The sequence below is a fragment of the Heptranchias perlo genome, chromosome 41, assembly GCF_035084215.1.
Source record: "Heptranchias perlo isolate sHepPer1 chromosome 41, sHepPer1.hap1, whole genome shotgun sequence".
Lineage (NCBI taxonomy): Eukaryota > Metazoa > Chordata > Chondrichthyes > Hexanchiformes > Hexanchidae > Heptranchias > Heptranchias perlo.
Genome location: NC_090365.1, coordinates 16,387,451 through 16,406,715, shown reverse-complemented (window position 1 = coordinate 16,406,715; position 19,265 = coordinate 16,387,451). Strand labels below are relative to the sequence as shown.

At 44.5% G+C, this 19,265-nt stretch overlaps 1 protein-coding gene across 2 annotated transcripts in view; it reads left to right on the top strand.

Moving 5' to 3' along the window:
* Window positions 1–19,265, top strand: part of LOC137306094 (spectrin beta chain, non-erythrocytic 1-like) — a 321,761-nt gene that overhangs the window by 137,999 nt on the left and 164,497 nt on the right. For both annotated transcript variants that reach the window (XM_067975159.1, XM_067975160.1), the window contains exons 16-17: window positions 643–1,399; window positions 17,670–17,872. In XM_067975159.1, coding sequence (XP_067831260.1) covers window positions 643–1,399; window positions 17,670–17,872 — 960 coding nt within the window. The remainder of the gene's footprint in view (window positions 1–642; window positions 1,400–17,669; window positions 17,873–19,265) is intronic.

The following is a 19,265-nucleotide window of genomic DNA, read 5'->3' as shown; positions in this document are numbered from 1 at the left end:
CATCTCAACTCCACCTTCCAGCCCTATCCCCATTTCCCTTGATTCCCCTAGAGTCCAAATATCTGTCTATCTCAGTCTTGAATATACTCAACGACTGAGCATCCACAGCCCTCTGGGGTCGAGAATTCCAAAGATTCACAACCCTCCCGAGCGAAGAAATTTTTCCTCATCTCAGTGCTAAATGGCCGACCTCTTATCCTGAGACTAATACCCCTAATTCTAGACTCTCTAGTCAGGGGAAACAGCCTCTCAGCATCTACCCTGTCAAGCCCCCTAAAGAGTTTTATACGTTTCATGAAATGGAGTTAAGATACAGATTCGCCATGATCTCATTGAATGGCGAAACAGGCTCGAGAGGCTGAATGGCCTCGTCCTGTTCCTAGTTCCATCCGGGGTTTACTTTGACTGTTGTATTTCTCGGCACTGTTATCTGCCAGCGGTAGAAAGGAGCAGGTTATTGAGTGAGATGAGCAAGACTGGCAGGAGAGGCTGAATCATTTTACCATCGTGTGCAGGGCCTGTCTGGGTGAGTGAACACAATCCAGATCCCATCCTCAGGGCCTTGACTGTCATAGGAAATCTTTGATCAGCCGATCAGTGAAGTGAACATTTTGCCAAGGTTAATTGTGTTCCTTTTTGCAGGTGGAGCCAGATTGTCCAGTTGTTCGAAAGTAAAAAGGAGAAAATTAATTCTCTGCTGTGTATCCAGAATTACTTACTGGAGTGCAACGAGGTTAAGTCTCAAATCAGCGAGAAGAGAAAAGCCATTGAGTCGACTCAATATCTTGGCAATGACCTCGGGGGAGTGATTGCTCTCCAGAGAAAACTCTCGACGATGGAGAGGGCACTGGTTGGGATCGAGCCCAAGCTGATTGGCCTGCAGCTGGAGGCGGAAGGGCTGGCTGCCGCTCACCCCACTCAGGCCATGGAGATCCTGATCCAGTTCGAGGAAATCAGTGAGGAATGGGAACAACTAAAGCGGGCTTTGCAAGGCTGTGAGGATTCCCTGAGTGTCGCCAGCAAGTTGCAGCAGTTTATCCAAGACCTGGACAGCTTCCTCTCGTGGCTCGCCAAGACACAAGCAGCGGTTGTAGCAGAGGAACTGCCAAACGCACTGGCAGAGGCCGAGACCCTGTTGAGACATCATGAAGCGCTGAAAGAGGAAATTTCCCAACACGAGGAGGACTACCAGAATATTCTAGCAGTGAATGAACTGGTGTCGCTGGATGAAGCCGAACTTCCCCTCCTCTCCATTCAGCAGTGGCTGCAGAAGCTGGAGGTGGGGTGGAAGAAGTTGCACCAGATGTGGGAGTGCAGGCAGGAGGTGCTGCTGCAGTCTCACATTTACCATCTCTTCCTGCGGGATGTTAGGCAGACCGAGGCCTTTCTGAACAGCCAGGTGAGCAGCCTTCCCTCTGATCGCCACACTCTGGCTAAATGCTAGGTCCAACTTACATTAAGCCATAGGATGCATTCCCCAAAATAGAAAGGTCACCCGGTCCAGATGGGGTGCATCCTAGGTTACTGAGGGAATTAAGGGTGGTAAATTGCGGAGGCTCTGGCCCCAGTTTTCCAATCCTCCTTAGATATCGGGGCGGTGAGGGTGGACTGGAGGATTGCAAATGTTACATCCGTATTCAAAAAAGGGGAGCGGGACAAACCTAGCAATTATAGGCCAGTCAGTCTAATGTCGGTGGTGGAGAAACTTTTAGAGACAATAATCCGGGACAAAATTAATTGTCACTTGGAAAAATATGGGCTAATAAATGAAAGTCAGCACGGATTTGATAAAGGAAAATCGTGTTTGACTAACTTGATTGAGTTCTTTGATGAAATAACAGAGAAGTTTGATAAGGGCAGTGCAGTTGATGTTGTGTAAATGGACTTTCAAAAGGTGTTTGATAAAGTACCACATAATAGACTTATTAACAAAATTAAAGCCCTTGGGATTAAAGGGACAGTGGCAGCATGGATACAAAATTGTCTCGGGGACAGAAAGTAGAGAGTAGTGGTGAACGGTTGTTTTTCAGACTGGAGGGAAGTATACAGTGATGTTCCTCAGGGGTCAGTATTAGGACCACTGCTCTTTTTGATATATATTACTGACCCGGACTTGGGTATACAGGGTATAAATTCAATATTTGCAGATGACACAAAACTCGGAAATGTAGTAAACAATGTGGAGGATAGTAACAGACTTCAGGAGGTCACAGACAGACTGGTGAAATAAGCAGACACATGGCAGATAAAATTTACTGCAGAGAAGTGATACATTTTGGAAGGAAGGTTGAGGAGAGGCAATATAAACTAAATGGTACCATTTTAAAGGGAGTGCAGGAACAGAGAGACCTGTGGGTGTACTTACACAAATCTTTGAAGGTGCTAGGACAAGTTGAGAAGGCCGTTTAAAAAAGCATTTGGGATCTTGGGCTTTATTCATCAAGGCATAGAGTATAAAGGCAAGAAAGTTATGCTAAACCTTAATAAAACATTGGTTAGGCCTCAGCTGGAGTATTGTGTTCAATTCTGGGCATCACACTTTAGGAAGGATGTCAAGGCCTTAGAGAGGGTGCAGAGGAGATTTACTAGAATGGTTCCAGGGATGAGGGACTTCAGTTACGTGGAGAGACTGGAGAAGCTGGGATTGTTCTCCTTAGAACAGAAAAGGTTGAGGGGAGATTTGATAGAGGTGTTCAAAATCATGAAGGGTTTTGATAGAGTAAATAAGGAGAAACTGTTTCCACTGGCAGGAGGGTCGGTAACCAGAGGACACAGATTTCAGGTAATTGGCAAAAGACCCAGGGCAGAGATGAGGTTATTTGAGGTTAGGATCAGATCAGCCATGATCTTATTGAATGGCGGAGCAGGCTCGAGGGGCCGATTGGCCTACTCCTGCTCCTATTTCTTATGTTCTTATGAGGAGAAATGTTTTTAATCAGCGAGTTGATCTGATCTGGAATGCGCTGCCTGAAAGGGCGGTGGAAGCAGATTTAATAGTAACTTTCAAAAGGAATTTGGATAAATAAATGAAGTGGAAAAATGAGCAGGGCTATGGGGAAAGAGCAGGGGAATGGGACTAATTGGATAACTCTTTCAAAGAGCTGGCCAAATGGCCTCTTTCTGTGCTGTATCATTCTATGATTCTAATCTTTAGATGGGTCCATGATTCCATTTCATACATCATTGCAGAATATAATGTTGCTAAACGACGTGCCATCCCAGAATGTAACGGTGCTAAACAACGAGGTCAGTATAGTCTCACTGTCCAGCACATGGGGTCATAGAATCATAGAGCACAGAAGGAGGCCATTCGGCCCAGAGCGATCCAATTAGTCCCACTCCCCTGCTCTTTCCCCATAGCCCTGTAAATTATTCCACTTCATTTATTTATCCAATTCCTTTTTGAAAGTTACTATTGAATCCATTTCCACCTCCCTTTCAGGCAGCGCATTCCAGATCATCACAACTCACACGTAAAATCTTTTTTCCTCATGTCGCCTCTGGTTCTTTTGCCAAATTGCTTAAATCCTCTGGTTATTGACTCTTCTGCCACTGGAGACAGTCTCTCCTTATTTATGCCATCAAAACCGTTCATGATTTTGAACACCTCTATCAAATCTCCCCTTAACCTTCTCTGCTCTAAGGAGAACAATCCCAGCTTCTCCAGTGTCTCCACATAACTGAAGTCCCTCATCCCTGGAACCATTCTAGTAAATCTCCTCTGCATCCTCTCCAAGGCCATGACATCCTTCCTAAAGTGTGATGCCCAGAACTGAACACAATACTCGAGCTGAGGCCTAACCAGTGTTTTATAAAGGTTTAGCATAACTTCCTTGCTTTTGTATTCTGTGCCTCTATTAATAAAGCCAAGGATGCCAAATGATTTTTTAACAGCCTTCTCAACTTGACCTGCCACCTTCAAAGATTTGTGAACATAAACTCCCAGGTCTTTCTGTTCCCGTACCCTCTTTAAAATTGTACCCTTTAGTTTATATTGCCTCTCCTCACTCTTCCTACCAAAATATATCACTTCACACTTCTCTGGTAAAATTTATCTGCCATGTGTCTGCCCATTTCACCAGCCTGTCTGTGTCCTCCTGAAGTCCGTTACTATCCTCCTCACTGTTAACTACATTTTCGAGTTTTGTGTCATCTGCAAACTTTGAAATTGTACACTCTATATCCAAGTCCAGGTCATTAATATATATCAAAATAGCAGTGGTCCTAATACTGACCCCTGGGGAACACCACTGTAAACTTCCCTCCAGTCTGAAAAACAACCACTACTCTCTGCTTTCTGTTCCTTAGCTAATTTTGTATCCACGCTGCCACTGTCCCTTTAATTTCATGGGGTCAGTGTCGAGTCCACCCGCTCCCCACATGGGGTCAGTATCGAGTCTCCCCGTTCCCCCTCCCAAAATGGGGTCAGTGTCGAGTCTCTCTGCCCCCCCCCCCACACGGGGTCAGTGTCGAGTCTCCCCTCCCCCCCCCCACGTGAGGTTAGTGTTGAGTCTCCCTGCCCCCAACATGGGGTCCTATATGCCAGCAGGTGGGCTGCCAAGGAATGTGATGCACAGACCTGGGCTGGTGATGACTTAAGAATGAATAACATTTTATTCACTGGATTAATAAGTTCAGTTTGTGGCAGGAGCCTGGCCTAATCAATGTCAGTCAAATTGGTTAATGTAAGAAGGTACAGAGTCATTTTCACAACAACAATTTGCATTTCTATAGCACCTTTAACGTAGTAAAACATCCCAAGGCACGTCACTATTGATTAAGGAGAATATTGCAGTGTTGGAGAGAGAGGATGTCCTGGAGGGGTCAAGGACAGAACCTATTTGGTTAGAGTTAAGGAACAATAGAGGTGCCATTACACTACTGGGTGTATTCTATAAGCCACCAACTAGTGGGAAGGAGATAGAGGAGCAAATTTGCACAGAAATTACAGAGAGGTGCAAGATCCATAGAGTGGTGATAATGGGGAACTTGAACTATCCTAATATAGACTGGGATAGTAATAGTGTAAAGGGCACAATTTCCAAATTTGCAGTTGACACAAAACTTGGAAGTGTAGTGATAGACTTCAAGAGGATATAGACAGGCTGCTGGAACAGGCGGACACATGGCAGATGAAATTTACATTTGCAGAGAAGTGCGAAGTGATACATTTTGACAGGAACAATGAGGAGAGGCAATACAAACTAAATGGTACAATTCTAAAGGTGGTGCAGGAACAGAGAGACCTGGGAGTATATGTGCACAAATCGCTGAAGGTGACAGGCCAGGTTGAGAAAGCGGTTAATAAAGCATACGGGGTCCTGGGCTTTATAAGTAGAATCATAGAAAATTTATGGCACAGAAGGAGGCCATTCGGCCCATTGTGTCCGCGCTGGCTGAGAAATGAGCCATCCAGCCTAATCCCACTTTCCCACATTTGGTCCGTAACCCTGCAGGTCACGGCTCTTCAGGTGCACGTCCAGGTATTTTTTAAATGAGTTGAGGGTTTCTGCCTCTCCCACCCTCTCAGGCAGTGAGTTCCAGACCCCCACCACCCTCTGGGTGAAACAATTTGTCCTCGTTTCCGCTCTGATCTTTCTACCAATCACTTTAAATCTATGCCCCCCTGGTTATTGACCCTTCGCTAAGGGAAATAGGTCCTTCCTATCCACTCTATCTAGGACCCTCATAATTTTATACACCTCAATCAAATCACCCCTCAGCCTCCTCTGTTCCAGGGAAAACAACCCCAGCCTATCCAATCTGTCATCATAGCTAAAATTCCCCAATCCTGGCAACATTCTCGTAAATCTCCTCTGCACCCTCTCGAGTGCAATTACATCCTTCCTGTAATGTGGTGACCAGAACTGTACACAGTACTCAAGCTGTGGCCTAACCAATGTTTTATACAGTTCCAGCATAACATCCCTGCTCTTATATTCTATGCCTCAGCTAATAAAGGAAAGTATTCCAAATGCCTTTTAACCACCTTATCTACCTGTCCTGCTACCTTCAAGGATCTGTGGACATGCACTCCAAGGTCCCTCACTTCCTCTACAACTCTCAGTATCCTCCCATTTATTGTGTATTCCCTTGCCTTGTTTGCTGTCCCCAAATGCATTAGCTCACACTTCTCCAGATTGAACTCCATTTGCCACCTTTCTGCCTATCTGACCAGTCCATTGATATTTGCCATGTGGGACCTTGTCAAAAGCCTTGCTAAAATCCATGTAGACTACATCAGTTGCGCTACCCTCATCGATCCTCATTGTCACCTCCTCGAAAAATTCAATCAAGTTAGTCAGACATAACCTCCCCTTAACAAATCCGTGCTGACTGTCCTTGATTAGTCCGTGCCTTTCTAAGTGACAGTTTATCATGTCCCTCAGAATTGATTCTGAGCATAGGGTACAAAAGCAAGGAAGTTATGATGAACCTTTATAAAACACTGGTTCGGCTACAACTGGAGTATTGTGTCCAATTCTGGGCACTGCGCTTTAGGAAGGATGTGAAGGCCTTAGAGAGGGTGCAGAAAAGATTTACTAGAATGGTTCCAGGGATGAGGGACTTTAGTTACGTGGATAGACTGGAGAAGCTGGGATTGTTCTTCTTAGAGCAGAGGTTGAGAAGAGATTTGATGGACTATTCAAAATCATGAAGTTAAAGTAAATAAAGAGAAATTGTTCCCATTGGCTGAAGGGTCGAGAACCAGGTGACACAGATTTAAGGTGATTGGCAAAAGAACCAAAGGCGACATGAGGAAAAACTTTTTTACGAACAGTTATGATCTGGAATGCGCTGCCTGACGGGGTGGAGGAAGCAACTGTAATCGTGGCCACAATTTCCTTCAAAAGGAAATTGGATCAATACTTGAAGGGAAAAAATCTTTCGGGCTATCGAGAAAGAGCGGGGGAGTGGGACTAGCTGGATTGCTCTTGCACAGGCTTGATGAACCGAAGGGCCGCCTTCTGTACTGTAACGATTCTGTGATTAAGACTGTGTCCCTTGGACTTAAGGGAGCCGAGATGAGGCCCATACCAGGGGGAACGTCCGCGGTGAGAGGGAGTAATGGTTTTAATGGGGACAAGGGCATCAAAGGTGGAGGTGAGGGTGTGATTGAGCAGATCAGTAGGTGCAGAAATATCAGGGTGAATGGAGGGCCCATGGCCAGACAATTGGGAATTTGAAAGTGCAATTGTAAGTGACTTGGGGGAGAGTTTTTTTCCAGGGGCTGACACAGAAGGAAATGGGATTGGGATTGGGAGGGGGAAGGGTGATGTGAGTGGAGAGGGATACAAGGAAGTGATCGGAGATGTTCTTATCCGTGAGTTACATGATGGGAGTAGAGAGGCCACGTGAGATGGCAGGGTCGAGGGATTGACTGTGAATATGGGTGGGGGAGTTTATATGGAGGGAGCGATGAAGTAAGGATAGGAGGGCAGTGAGCTCAGAGGAGTGAAAGCATGATGAGTTGAGATGGAGGTTGAAATTACCAAGGATGAGAAGTTGTTTGGTGCAGGGACTGAGGGAGGAAAGCAGTGAAGATATCTCGGTGAGAAACTTGGCGTGGTATTTGGGTGGGCGGTGGAGAACGAGGATTTTAAAGGAGAGGCAAGAGGGGAAGAACAAGGTGAGATTCTCAAAGAAAGAGAAGGTGCCAGAGGACTAGGGGGACAGGCCAACGTGTGACTTGGTGATAAGGGTCACACCACCACCGTGGCGGTCTGGGCAGGCAAGTGGTGGAAGATATAGCCAGGGCGGGGAGGCTTCAATAAGGGGAAAAGTGTCATCACCCATCAGCCAGGTTTTGGTCAAGGCCACGATGTCAATGCAATCATTCACAATAAGCTCATGGTTGGGAAGGGCCTTGTTCACAATTGAACGGACATTCTGGAGGGAGATGCGGAGAGGGCGGAGATCACTGATCTGCTGGCAGAGCCCACAGGGTCAGCGCTGGGAGGGGTGAGTGGGACGGGAAGGCCGTTGGCAAGATTTGCCCCCAGCGGGCGCACTGGGCAGGAAAGTCGGTGAGAGAGTACATAGAAAATAGGAGCAAGAGTAGGCCATTCGGCCCTTCGGGCCTGCTCCGCCATTCAAAATGATCATGGCTGATCATCGAACTCAGTACTCTGTTCCCGCTTTTTCCCCACATCCCTTAATCCCTTTAGCATTAAGAAATATATCTATCTCCTTCTTGAACACATCTAATGACTTGGCCTCCACTGCCTTCTGTGATAGAGAATTCCACAAGTTCACCACCCTCAGAGTGAAGAAATATCTCCTCATCTCGGTTCTAAATGGCATACCCCGTATCCTGAGACTGTGACCCCTGGTTCTGGACTCCCCAGCCATCGGGAACATCCTCCCTGCATCTAGTCTGTCTAGTCCTGTTAGACTTTTATATGTTTCGATGAGATCACCTCTCATTCTTCTAAACTCTAGTGAATGTAGGCCTAGTCGACCCAATCTCTCCTCATATGTCAGTCCTGCCATCCCAGGAATCAGTCTGGTAAACCTTCGTTGCACTCCCTCCATCGCAAGGACATCCTTCCTCAGATAAGGAGACCAAAACTGCACACAATACTCCAGATGTGATCTCACCAAGGCCCCGCACAACTGCAGTAAGACACCCCTGTTCCTGTACTCAAATCCTCTTGCAATGAAGGCCAACATACCATTCACCTTCCTAACTGCTTGCTGCACCTGAATGCTCGCTTTCAGCGACTGGTGTACAAGGACACCCAGGTCTCGTTGCACCTCCCCTTTTCCCAATCTATCACCATTCAGATAATCTGTCTTTCTGTTTTTACAACCAAAGTGGATAACCTCACATTTATCCACGTTATACTGCATCTGCCATGTTCTTGCCCACTCACCCAACTTGTCTAAATCACATTGGAGCCTCTTTGCATCCTCCTCACAGCTCACATTCCACCCCAGCTTTGTGTCGTCTGCAAACTTGAAAATGTTACATTTGGTTCCCTCATCCAAATCTTTGATATATATTGTGAATAGCTGGGGCCCAAGCACTGATCCCTGCGGTACCCCACTAGTCACTGCCTGCCACCTGTAAAAAGACCTGTTTATTCCTGCTCTCTGTTTCCTGTCTGTCAACCAATTCTCAATCCATGCCAGTATATTCCCCCCAATCCCATTTAATTTTGCACACTAACCTCTTGTGTGGGACCTTATCAAAAGCCTTCTGAAAATCCAAGTACACCACATCCACTGGTTCTCCCCTATCTATTCTACTAGTTACAGCCTCAAAAAACTTCAGTAGATTTGTTAAGCATGAATTCCCTTTCATAAACCCATGCTGACTTTGTCCAATCCTGTTAATACCTTCCAAGTGTTCTGTTATCACATCTTTTATAACAGACTCTAGCATTTTCCCCACTACTGATGTTAGGCTAACTGGTCTGTAATTCCCTGTTTTTTCTCTCCCTCCTTTTTTAAATAGTGGGGTTACATTTGCCACCCTCCAATCTGTAGGAACTGTTCCAGAGTCTAGAATTTTGGAAGATGATCACCAATGCATCCACTATTTCCAGGGCCACTTCCTTTAGTACTCTGGGATGTAGATTATCAGGCCCTGGGGATTTGTCAACCTTTAGCCCCATTAATTTCCCTCGTTCTATTTTTTTTTTTACTAATACTGGTTTCCTTCACTGGACCCTTGGTTCCCTAACATTTCTGGCAGGTTATTTGTGTCCTCCTTTGTGAAGACAGAACCAAAGTATGTGTTTAATTGTTCTGCCATTTCTTTGTTCCCCATTATAATTTCCCCCATTTCTGACTGTAAGGGACCTACATTTGTCTTCAACTAATCTTTTTCTCTTGACATATTTATAGAAGCTTTTATAGAAGTGTTTATGTTCCCTGCTAGTTTACTCTCACTCTATTTTTCCCCTCTTAATCAATCTCTTTGTCCTCCTTTCCTGAATTCTAAACTGCTCCCAATCCTCAGGCTTGGCGTTTTTTTCTGGCAATTTTATATGTCTCCTCTTTGGATCTAATACTATCCCTAATTTCTTTTGTAAGCCACGGTTGAGCCACCTTTCCTGTTTTATTTTTGTGCCAGACAGGAATGAATAATTGTTGTAATTCCAGCACACGTTCTTTAAATATTAGCCATTGCCTATCCACCGTCATCCCTTTTAGTAAAGTTGCCCAATCTATCATAGCCAACTCACACCTCATACTTTCTTAATTTCCTTTATTTAGATTCAGGACCCTAGTTTCGGATTCAACTACTTCACTCTCCATCTTAATGAGGAATTCTATCATGTTATGGTCGCTCTTCCCTAAGGGACCCTGCAAAACAAGATTGTTAATTCACCCTTTCTCATTGCACAATATCCTAGGATCTAGGATCGCCCGTTCTCTAGTTGGTTCCTCAATGTATTGATCTAGAAAACCATCACGTACACACTCCAGGAATTCCTCCCCCACAGTATTATTGCTAATTTGGTTTGACCAATCTATATGTATATTAAAGTCACCCATGATTATAGTTGTACCCTTCTTGCATGCGTCTCTAATTTCCTGCTAATGCCCTCCCCTACATCTCCACTACTGTTTGGGGGCCTATAGACAACCCCCACCAATGTTTTCTGCCCCTTGGTGTTTCTTAGCTCCACCCATACAGATTCCACATTGTGATTTTCCGAGCCAATATCCTTCCTCACTATTGCATTGATTTCCTCCTTTACTAACAACGATGAGGAGTTGGGGTTGCTGCTCGTAAGGAGGCAATGACGAGTGCCTCGATGTGCCCCTTGGAGGTTGCCAAGAGGGAAGCCTACAGCACAGAGGGAAGCTGTAGGATTATCTAAGAGGGAGTCAAGCCTGGCGGCAGGAGAGTAGGAAGTTTGAGAAGTGCTGAAGAGTTGGGGAAGGGATTTGTGGGGGGGCAGAGTACCTGAGAGGGGAGAAATGAAAGGAGGCATGGTGACAGGAAAGAGGGGCCTAGGAGGGGTAAAGAGAAAAGAAGCAAAAACGTTTATAAAGGAAAGGGGGAATAGAAATGATGGGCTCGGGTCCGGAGCATCAGCCAAAACGCACAAGCGAATGGACACAGAAACTCAAGTTACATAAACGTGCAGGAACAGAGACACCTGTGGGTATATGTTCACAAATCTTTGAAGATGGCAAGAAGGTTGAGAAAGCGGTTAAAAAAGCATTTGGGATCCTGGGCTTTATAAATAGAGCCATAGAGTACAAAAGCAAGGTAAAAGAAGTAAAAAAGTTAAAATTAAAGGCGCTGTATCTGAATACACAAAGCATCCGTAACAAGATAAATGAATTAATGGCACAAATAAAGATAAATGGGTTTGATCTCGGAGCCATTACTGAGACACGGCTACAAGGTGACCCAGGTTGGAAACTATATATTCCAGGGTACTTGACCGTTAGAAAAGACAAAATCGAAAAGCAGTGGTGGGGGGAGAGAGGGTGGGTGGTGGGGAGCCCTGATAATAAAGGGTGAGATAAAGACAGTAATGAGAAAGGATCTTCGCTCTGAAAATCAGGATGTAGAATCAGTATGGGTGGAGCTAAGAAATAACAAGGGGCAGAAAACACTGGTGGGAGTAGTTTAAACACTCATAACAGTAATTATAGTGTCGGACAGAGTAGGAAATTAGAGGAGCATGTAATAAGGATAATGCATGTATTGTCGGGGACTTTAACCTTCATATAGACTGGGCAAACCAAATAGGCAAAAGTAGTTTGGAGGATGAGTTCATGGAATGCACCCGAGACAGTTTTCTAGAACAGTATGTCGAGGAACCAACTAGGGAACAGACTATTTTAGATCAAGTATTTTGTAATGAGACAGGATTAATTAGTTATCTTATTATAAAGGATCCTCTGGGAAAGAGTGATCATAATATGATAGAATTTCATATTGAGTTTGAGAGTGATGTAGCTAAGTCTGAACCTAGAGTCTTAAATTTAAACAAGGCCAATTATATAGGTATGAGGGGCGAGTTGGCTAAGGTAGATTTGGAAATTAAATAAAAGATATGATAATAGATAAGCAATGGTGAACATTTCAAGCAATAATTCATAATTCTCAACGAGGATACATTCCTTTGAGGAATAAAAACGCCACAGGAAAAGTGATCCAACCATGGCTAATTAGAGAAGTATTAGATAGAATTAGGATAGTATTAGATTAAAAGAAGAGGCTTACAATGTTGCCAAAAAGAGTAGTAAGCCTGAGGATTGGGAGGGTTTTAGAAATCAGCAAAGGATAACCAAGAAATTGATAAAAAAGGAGAAAATTAAATATGAGAGTAAAGTAGCAAGAAATCTAAAAACAAATTGTAAGAGCTTCTACACGTATGTAAAAAGGAAGAGATTAGCGAAAGTGAGGCTGAGACAGGAAAAATTATAATGGGGAATCAGGAAATGGCAGAGATGTTAAACAAATATTTTATCTGCCTTCACAGTAGAAGACACAAAAATATACTGGAAATAGTGGGGAACCAAAGGTCTAATGAGAGTGAGGAACTTGAAGTGATTAAGATTAGTAAAGGAAAAGTGTTCGAAAAATTAATGGGACTAAAAGCCAACAAATCCCCTCGACCTGATGGCCTACATCCTAGGGTTTTAAAAGAGGTGGCAGCAGAAATAATGGATGCATTGGTTATGATCTTCCAAAATTCCCTAGATTCTAGAACAGTCCCCGTGGATTGGAAGGTGGCAAATGTAATCCCGCTGTTATAACTGGACAGCCAGGAGGTGAAGGATAGAATACTGGAGCCTGGTCTTCAGTTGCTTCCAAGCCTTTATTCACAGAGAGTCCACTTACACACACCACACCCTAGATGAGCTCTCATATATAAAGGATACAAGAGAATTCCCAATTGACACATCCCACCTGAATACAATTAACACTAATTGATATAAATTACATTATACAATTAACAGATTCCCTTCTCTCTATATAAATAAAAAAAATCAAACTTTATATAAAGTACAAACAAAAATTTCAATAAACAAAAACCTCTATAATCTGTACAACTTACATTGTGAGGCGACCCTTCTCCAGGACCCCGAATAATTTCTTCATATATTTATGTCTTTTAGTCAAACAATCCGACAGTTGATGGCTTAGAATCATAGACTAGAGAATTTTAGTTATGAGGAAAGATTGGATAGGCGGTCGTTGTTTTCTTTGGAGCAGAGGAGGCTGAGGGGTGATTTGATTGAGGTGGACAAAATTATGAGGGGCCTGGATAGAGTGGATAGGGAGGACCTATTTCCCTTAGCAGAGAGGACAATAACCAGGGGCTTAGATTTAAAGTGATTGGTAGAAGGATTAGAGGGGAGCTGAGGAAATTTTTTTTCACCCCGAGGATGGTGGGGGTCTGGAACACACTGCCTGAAAGGATGGAATAGGGAGAAACCATCAACTAATTTAAAAAGTACCAGGATGTGCATCTGAAGTGCTGGAAAGTGGGATTAGGCTGGGTGGCTCATTTTCAGCTAGCGCGGGCATGATGGGCCGAACGGCCTCCTTCTGTGCCGTAAATTTTCTATGATGACTGTTATGTGATCTTTGTTTCATTGTCTGACCTAGGGACGCTACATCCTCTCCTTCCACTTCTATGCCTGTAGGGACTACAACTGCGAGATCTCCCTCTTACACCTCTAACTCGTGATCGTTTTCTAACGTGAGATTCACTTCCGGACTCCCTATCACTACTTGTACTCTGCTTTTGTACCCTCCACTCTTTTACCCCATTCTGCCAGTCCATGGACATCGCTGCATGGACATCGTCCTGAACTTTCAACCAATATTGAAACCTACCCGTAGCTTTGCCTGCTCGTCCCAAAATCTTTGCATCCCTCCATTCATTAGTCCCTTCTGGAACATTTGTCACCCGTGTCCCCACTTTGGGTAATTGTTCTGTGGATGTGATAGCTCTGTCATGTGTTTCTTGATCACTGACATTACCACTGTCCAGCCCATGATCCACCTCGGTCTGTACCTCAGGAACCTCATCAAAAAAATCATGAACGTGAGGTGCTTGTTTACTTCTATCAACTGCTCAGAGTCTGAGATTTTATCATTAATTTCAATTAACCGTGAGTAATGTCCCTTAACAGTTTGATTACCATGTAATCAGGCTTACCATCATGACCTATTACCTCACCCCAGGGCCTTTGCATTCCTTATGACGCTCTCTTTTTTTATGGTATACCAAATCTCCTGAACTGAACTCTGTCTCAGATGGTCTATGCATTTTCTCTGATACCTCAGCCTTGATAAAAGCCTGTCTCTCTGCATTTTTAGCATTTAAATGCTCAGAAAAAACAGCACTAATTGTAGTACCTTCTAGAACAGGAGGTTTATCACAAAGAACAGAAGGTAATTTGGGATTGCACTCGTAGACGAGTTGGTAAGGACTGTATCCTCCAACCATCTGAAGAGAATTCTTTGCATGAACTGCCCATGCTCGGGCAGTTGACAATTTACACTGTGCAATCAGCCAAAATTTTATGCACCATGCTATCAATCACGGCATGATTCCTTTCACAAAGACCATTGCTAAAAGGGCTCTCAGCTGCTGTATTCATGACAATTATATTCATATTGTCACATATATCCCGGAATTCCGTGTTAGCGAATTCACCTCCATTAACGGACAAAAACCTAGCTGGTGTCCCAAGTCCATTCCCTATCTATTTTTCCATAATTTTATCTGTAATAACCACCTTCTCCTCACTATATATTAGTGTAGAAATACTAAATCTTGTAGCCAGGTCAATAAAATGTGAGATGAAAACATTTCTGTCTTTGTCCCACACTTTTAGATTGATGGTAACTACCTCGTTAAAGTCACGTGCTAATGGAGCACTTACAATAGGACGTGGGGGCGTCTGTCTATACTTCTTACATAGAGTCATAGAAAGGGTACAACACGGAAGGAGGCCATTCGGCCCAACGAGTCCTATGCAAGAGCAATCCATCTAGTCCCACTCCCCCGCCCTATCCCTGTAGCCCTGTGAATTTTTTCCTTTCAAGTACTTATCCAGTTCCCTTTTGAAAGCCACGATTGAATCTGCCTCCACCACCCCCTCGGGCAGTGCATTCCAGATCCTAACCACTCGCTGTGAAAAAAAGTTTTTCCTCATGTCACCTTTGGTTCTTTTGCCAATCACCTTAAATCTATGTCCTCAGCTTCTTGACCCTTCCGCCAATGGGAACAGTTTCTCTCTATCTACTCTGTCTAGACCCTTCATGATTTTGAATACCTCTATTAAATCTCTTCTCAACCTTCTCTGTTCCAAGGACAACAACCCCAGCTTCTCCAGTCTATCCACGTAACTAAAGTCCCTCATCCATGGAACCATTCTAGTAAATCTTTTCTGCACCCTCTCTAAGGCCTTCACATCTTTCCCAAAGTGCGGTGCCCAGAACTGGACACAATACTCCAGTTGTGGTCGCACCAGTGTTTTATAAAGGTTCATCATGACTTCCTTGCGTTTGTACTCTCTGCCTCTATTTATAAAGCCCAGGATCCTGTATGCTTTTTTAACTGCTTTCTCAACCTGCCCTGCTACTTTCAACGATTTGTGCACATATACCCCCAGATCTCCCTGTTCCTGTTCCCCTTTTAGAATTGTGCTCTCCAGTTTATATTACCTCTCCTCGTTCTTCCTACCGAAATGTACCTGTGTTAAATTTCATCTGCCAAGTGTCCGCCCATGTCTATATCCACTTGAAGTCTATCACTATCCTCCTCACTGTTCACTACACTTCCAAGTTTTGTGTCACCTGCAAATTTTGAAATTGTGCCCTGTACACCCAAGTCCAAGTCATTAATATATATCAAGAAAAGCAGTTGTCCCAGCACTCACCTCCTGGGGAACACCACTGTACACCTCCTTCCAGTCCGAAAAATAACCGCTCACCACTACTCTCTGTTTCCTGTCACTTAGCCAATTCTGTCTCCATGTTGCTACTGCCCCCTTTATTCCATAGGCCGCAATCCTAATGATAAGCCTACCGTGCGGCATTTTATCAAACACCACATCAACTGCATTGCCCTCATCTACCCGCTCTGTTACCTTACCAAAAAACTGTTTCAGGTTAGTTAAACACGATTTGCCTTTAACAAATCCGTGCTGGCTTTCCCTAATTAATCCACACTCGTCCAAGTGACTGTTAATTTTGTCCCGGATTGTCGTTTCTAAAAGTTTCCCCACCACTGAGCTTAAACTGACTGGCCTGTAGTTGCTGGGTTTATCTTTACACCCTTTTTTGAACAAGGGTGTGTAACATTTGCAATTCTCCAGTCCTCTGGCACCACCCCCATATCTACAGATGTCTGGAAGATTATGGCCAGTACCTCCGCAATTTCCAGTACTCCAACTGTCCAATTCTGGGCACCGTACTTTAGGAAGGATGTGAAGGCCTTAGAGATGGTGCAGAAAAGATTTACTAGAATGGTTCCAGGGATGAGTTACATGGATAGACTAGAGAGGCTGGGGTTGTTCTCCTCAGAACAGAGAAGGTTGAGAGGAGTTTTGTTATAGGTGTTCAAAATCATGAAGGGTCTAGACAGAGTACAGAGAGAGAAACTGTTCCCATTGGCGGAAGGGTCAAGAACCAGAGGACACAGATTTAAGGTGATTGGCAAAAGAACCAAAGATGACATGAGGAAAAACTTTTTTATGCAGCAAGTAGTTATGATCTGGAGTGCGCTGCCTGAAGGGGTGGTGGAAGTAGATTCAATCATGACTTTCAAAAAGGAATTGGATAAATATTTGAAGGGAAAAAAATTGCAGGGTTAAGGGGAAAGAGCGGGGGAATGGGACTAACTAGATTGCTCTTACAAAGAGCCAGCAAGGGCTCGATGGGCCGAATGGCCTCCTTTTGTGCTGTAACCGTTCTATGATTCACAGGAGCGTATCTCAAACAAAATTTTGACACCGTTCCACATATAGAGATATGAGGACAGGTGACCAAAAGCTTGGTCGTAGAGGTAGGTTTTAAGTAGCATCTTAAAGGAGGAGAGAGAGGTAGAGAGGCAGAGAGATTTCGGGAGGGAATTCCAGAGCTTATGGCCTAGGCAGCTGGAGGCATGGCCAACAATGGAGGGGCGAAGGAAATCAGGGATGTGCAAGATGCCAGAATTGGAGGAGCGCAGCGATCCGGAGCATTGTAGGGCTGGCGGAGGTTACAGAGATGGCGGGGGAAAGGCCCTGGAGGGATTTGAGCACAAGGATGTTCATTTTAAAATGGAGGTTTTGCTGGACCGGGAGCCAATGTAGGTCAGCGAGCACATTCAATGTGGGAATTACAATATGGGCAGAGTGGAGTTTTGGATGAGCCGAAATTTACGGAGTGTGGAAGGTGGGAGGCCACCCAGGAGAGTATTGGAATAGTCAAACCTGGAGGTAACGAAGGCAAGGATGAGGATTTCAGCAGCAGATGGGCTGAGAGATGGGGGGATATTTATCACGTTTCAATCTAAGGAAACAACAGTAGCTGCTGAGAGCCATTGTCCATATTAGTGAGGGAGGACTGATCCACCTGCTCCCGATAAGACGTTACATGTGGGGATTGTGAATTCCCTTTTCCTACACCTCAGTGCTGGGATATCTCTGATGTTATTCCCTGTGGGATCCTTTTAATTGTGAATGCTGTGCAGGAGTCAGTGCTGGCCCAGCTGGAGTTGCCGGTCACAGTAGAAGCAGCAGAAGGAGCAATCAAGAGGCACCAAGATTTTCTGGTGACGTTGGAAATAAACCTGCAGAAAATCAACACGGTGGTTGAGGCTGGGGGACACCTGGTGAAGAGCGGAAATATCTACTTGGAGAAGATCAGAGACCAGACCAAGGCCATCACTGCCAGGTACGGTAACACCCCACTCCTGCCCACCTCTGCTCACACAATCTCACAGCCAAGGAGCCAATTAATGATAAACTCTTAATGCAACACATGGAGTATAATGTGGGGAAATGTGAGGTTATTCACATTATAGGAAGAAGAGAAAACAAAATATTTTTTAAATGGTGAGAAATTGCTAAATGTTTGTCTGTGGAATTTGCTGCCCCAGGAAGCTGTGGAAGCTACATCATTAAATAAATTTAAAACAGACAGTTTCCTAGAAGTAAAGGTAATTAGGGGTTACGGGGAGCGGGCAGGAAATTGGACATGAATTTAGATTTGAGGTTAGGATCAGATCAGCCATGATCTTATTGAATGGCGGAGCAGGCTCGAGGGGCCGATTGGCCTACTCCTGCTCCTATTTCTTATGTTCTTATGTCCAGAGAGACTTGGGTGTCCTGGTACAAGAAACACAAAAAGTTAGCATGCAGGTACAGCAGGCAATTAGGAAAGCAAATGGCATGTTGGCCTTTATTGCAAGGGGGTTGGAGTACAAGAGTAAGGAAGTCTTACTACAATTGAACAGGGCGTGCAGTTTTGGTCTCCCTATCGAAGAAAGGATATACTTGCCTTAGAGGGGGTGCAACGAAGGTTCACCAGATTAATTCCTGGGATGAAAGGGTTGTCCTATGAGGAGAGATTGAGTAGAATGGGCCTTTACTCTCGAGTTTGGAAGAATGAGAGGTGATCTCATTGAAACATCTAAGATTCTGAGGGGGTTTGACAGGGTAGATACTGAGAAGTTGTTCCCCCTGGCTGGAGAGTCTAGAACTAGGGGGCATAGTTGCAGGATAAGGAGTCGGCCATTTAAGACTGAGATGAGGAGGAATTTCTTCACTCAGAGGATTGTGAATCTTTGGAATTCTCTACCCCAGAGGGCTGTGGATGCTGAGTCGTTGAGGATATTCAAGGCTGAGATCGATAGATTTTTGGACTCCAGGGGAATCAAGGGATATGGGGAAAGGGCAGGAACGTGGAGTTGAGGTAGAAGATCAGCCATGATCTGATTGAATGGCGGAGCAGGCTCGGGGGGGCCGTATGGCCAACTCCTGCTCCTATTTCTTATGTTCTTATGCAACACTTCCATTGTCATGCTGTATACCCCTGGGTATTCAGCTGTACGTTCCCAGCACCTTCTGATATAAATGTGCTGTCACATTTGCAAGAAGGTCCTCTATTCATCTGGATTATCTGGTGTGTGAAAGCCCTGTGTTATCCGGTTATCCAACAGCAACATCTTGCATTTTTATTGTGCATTTCATAGTAAAACGTCCCAAGGCGCTTCCCCGGAGCGATTATCAACCAAAATTTGACACTGAACCACATAAGGAGGTATTAGGATTGGTGACCAAAAGCT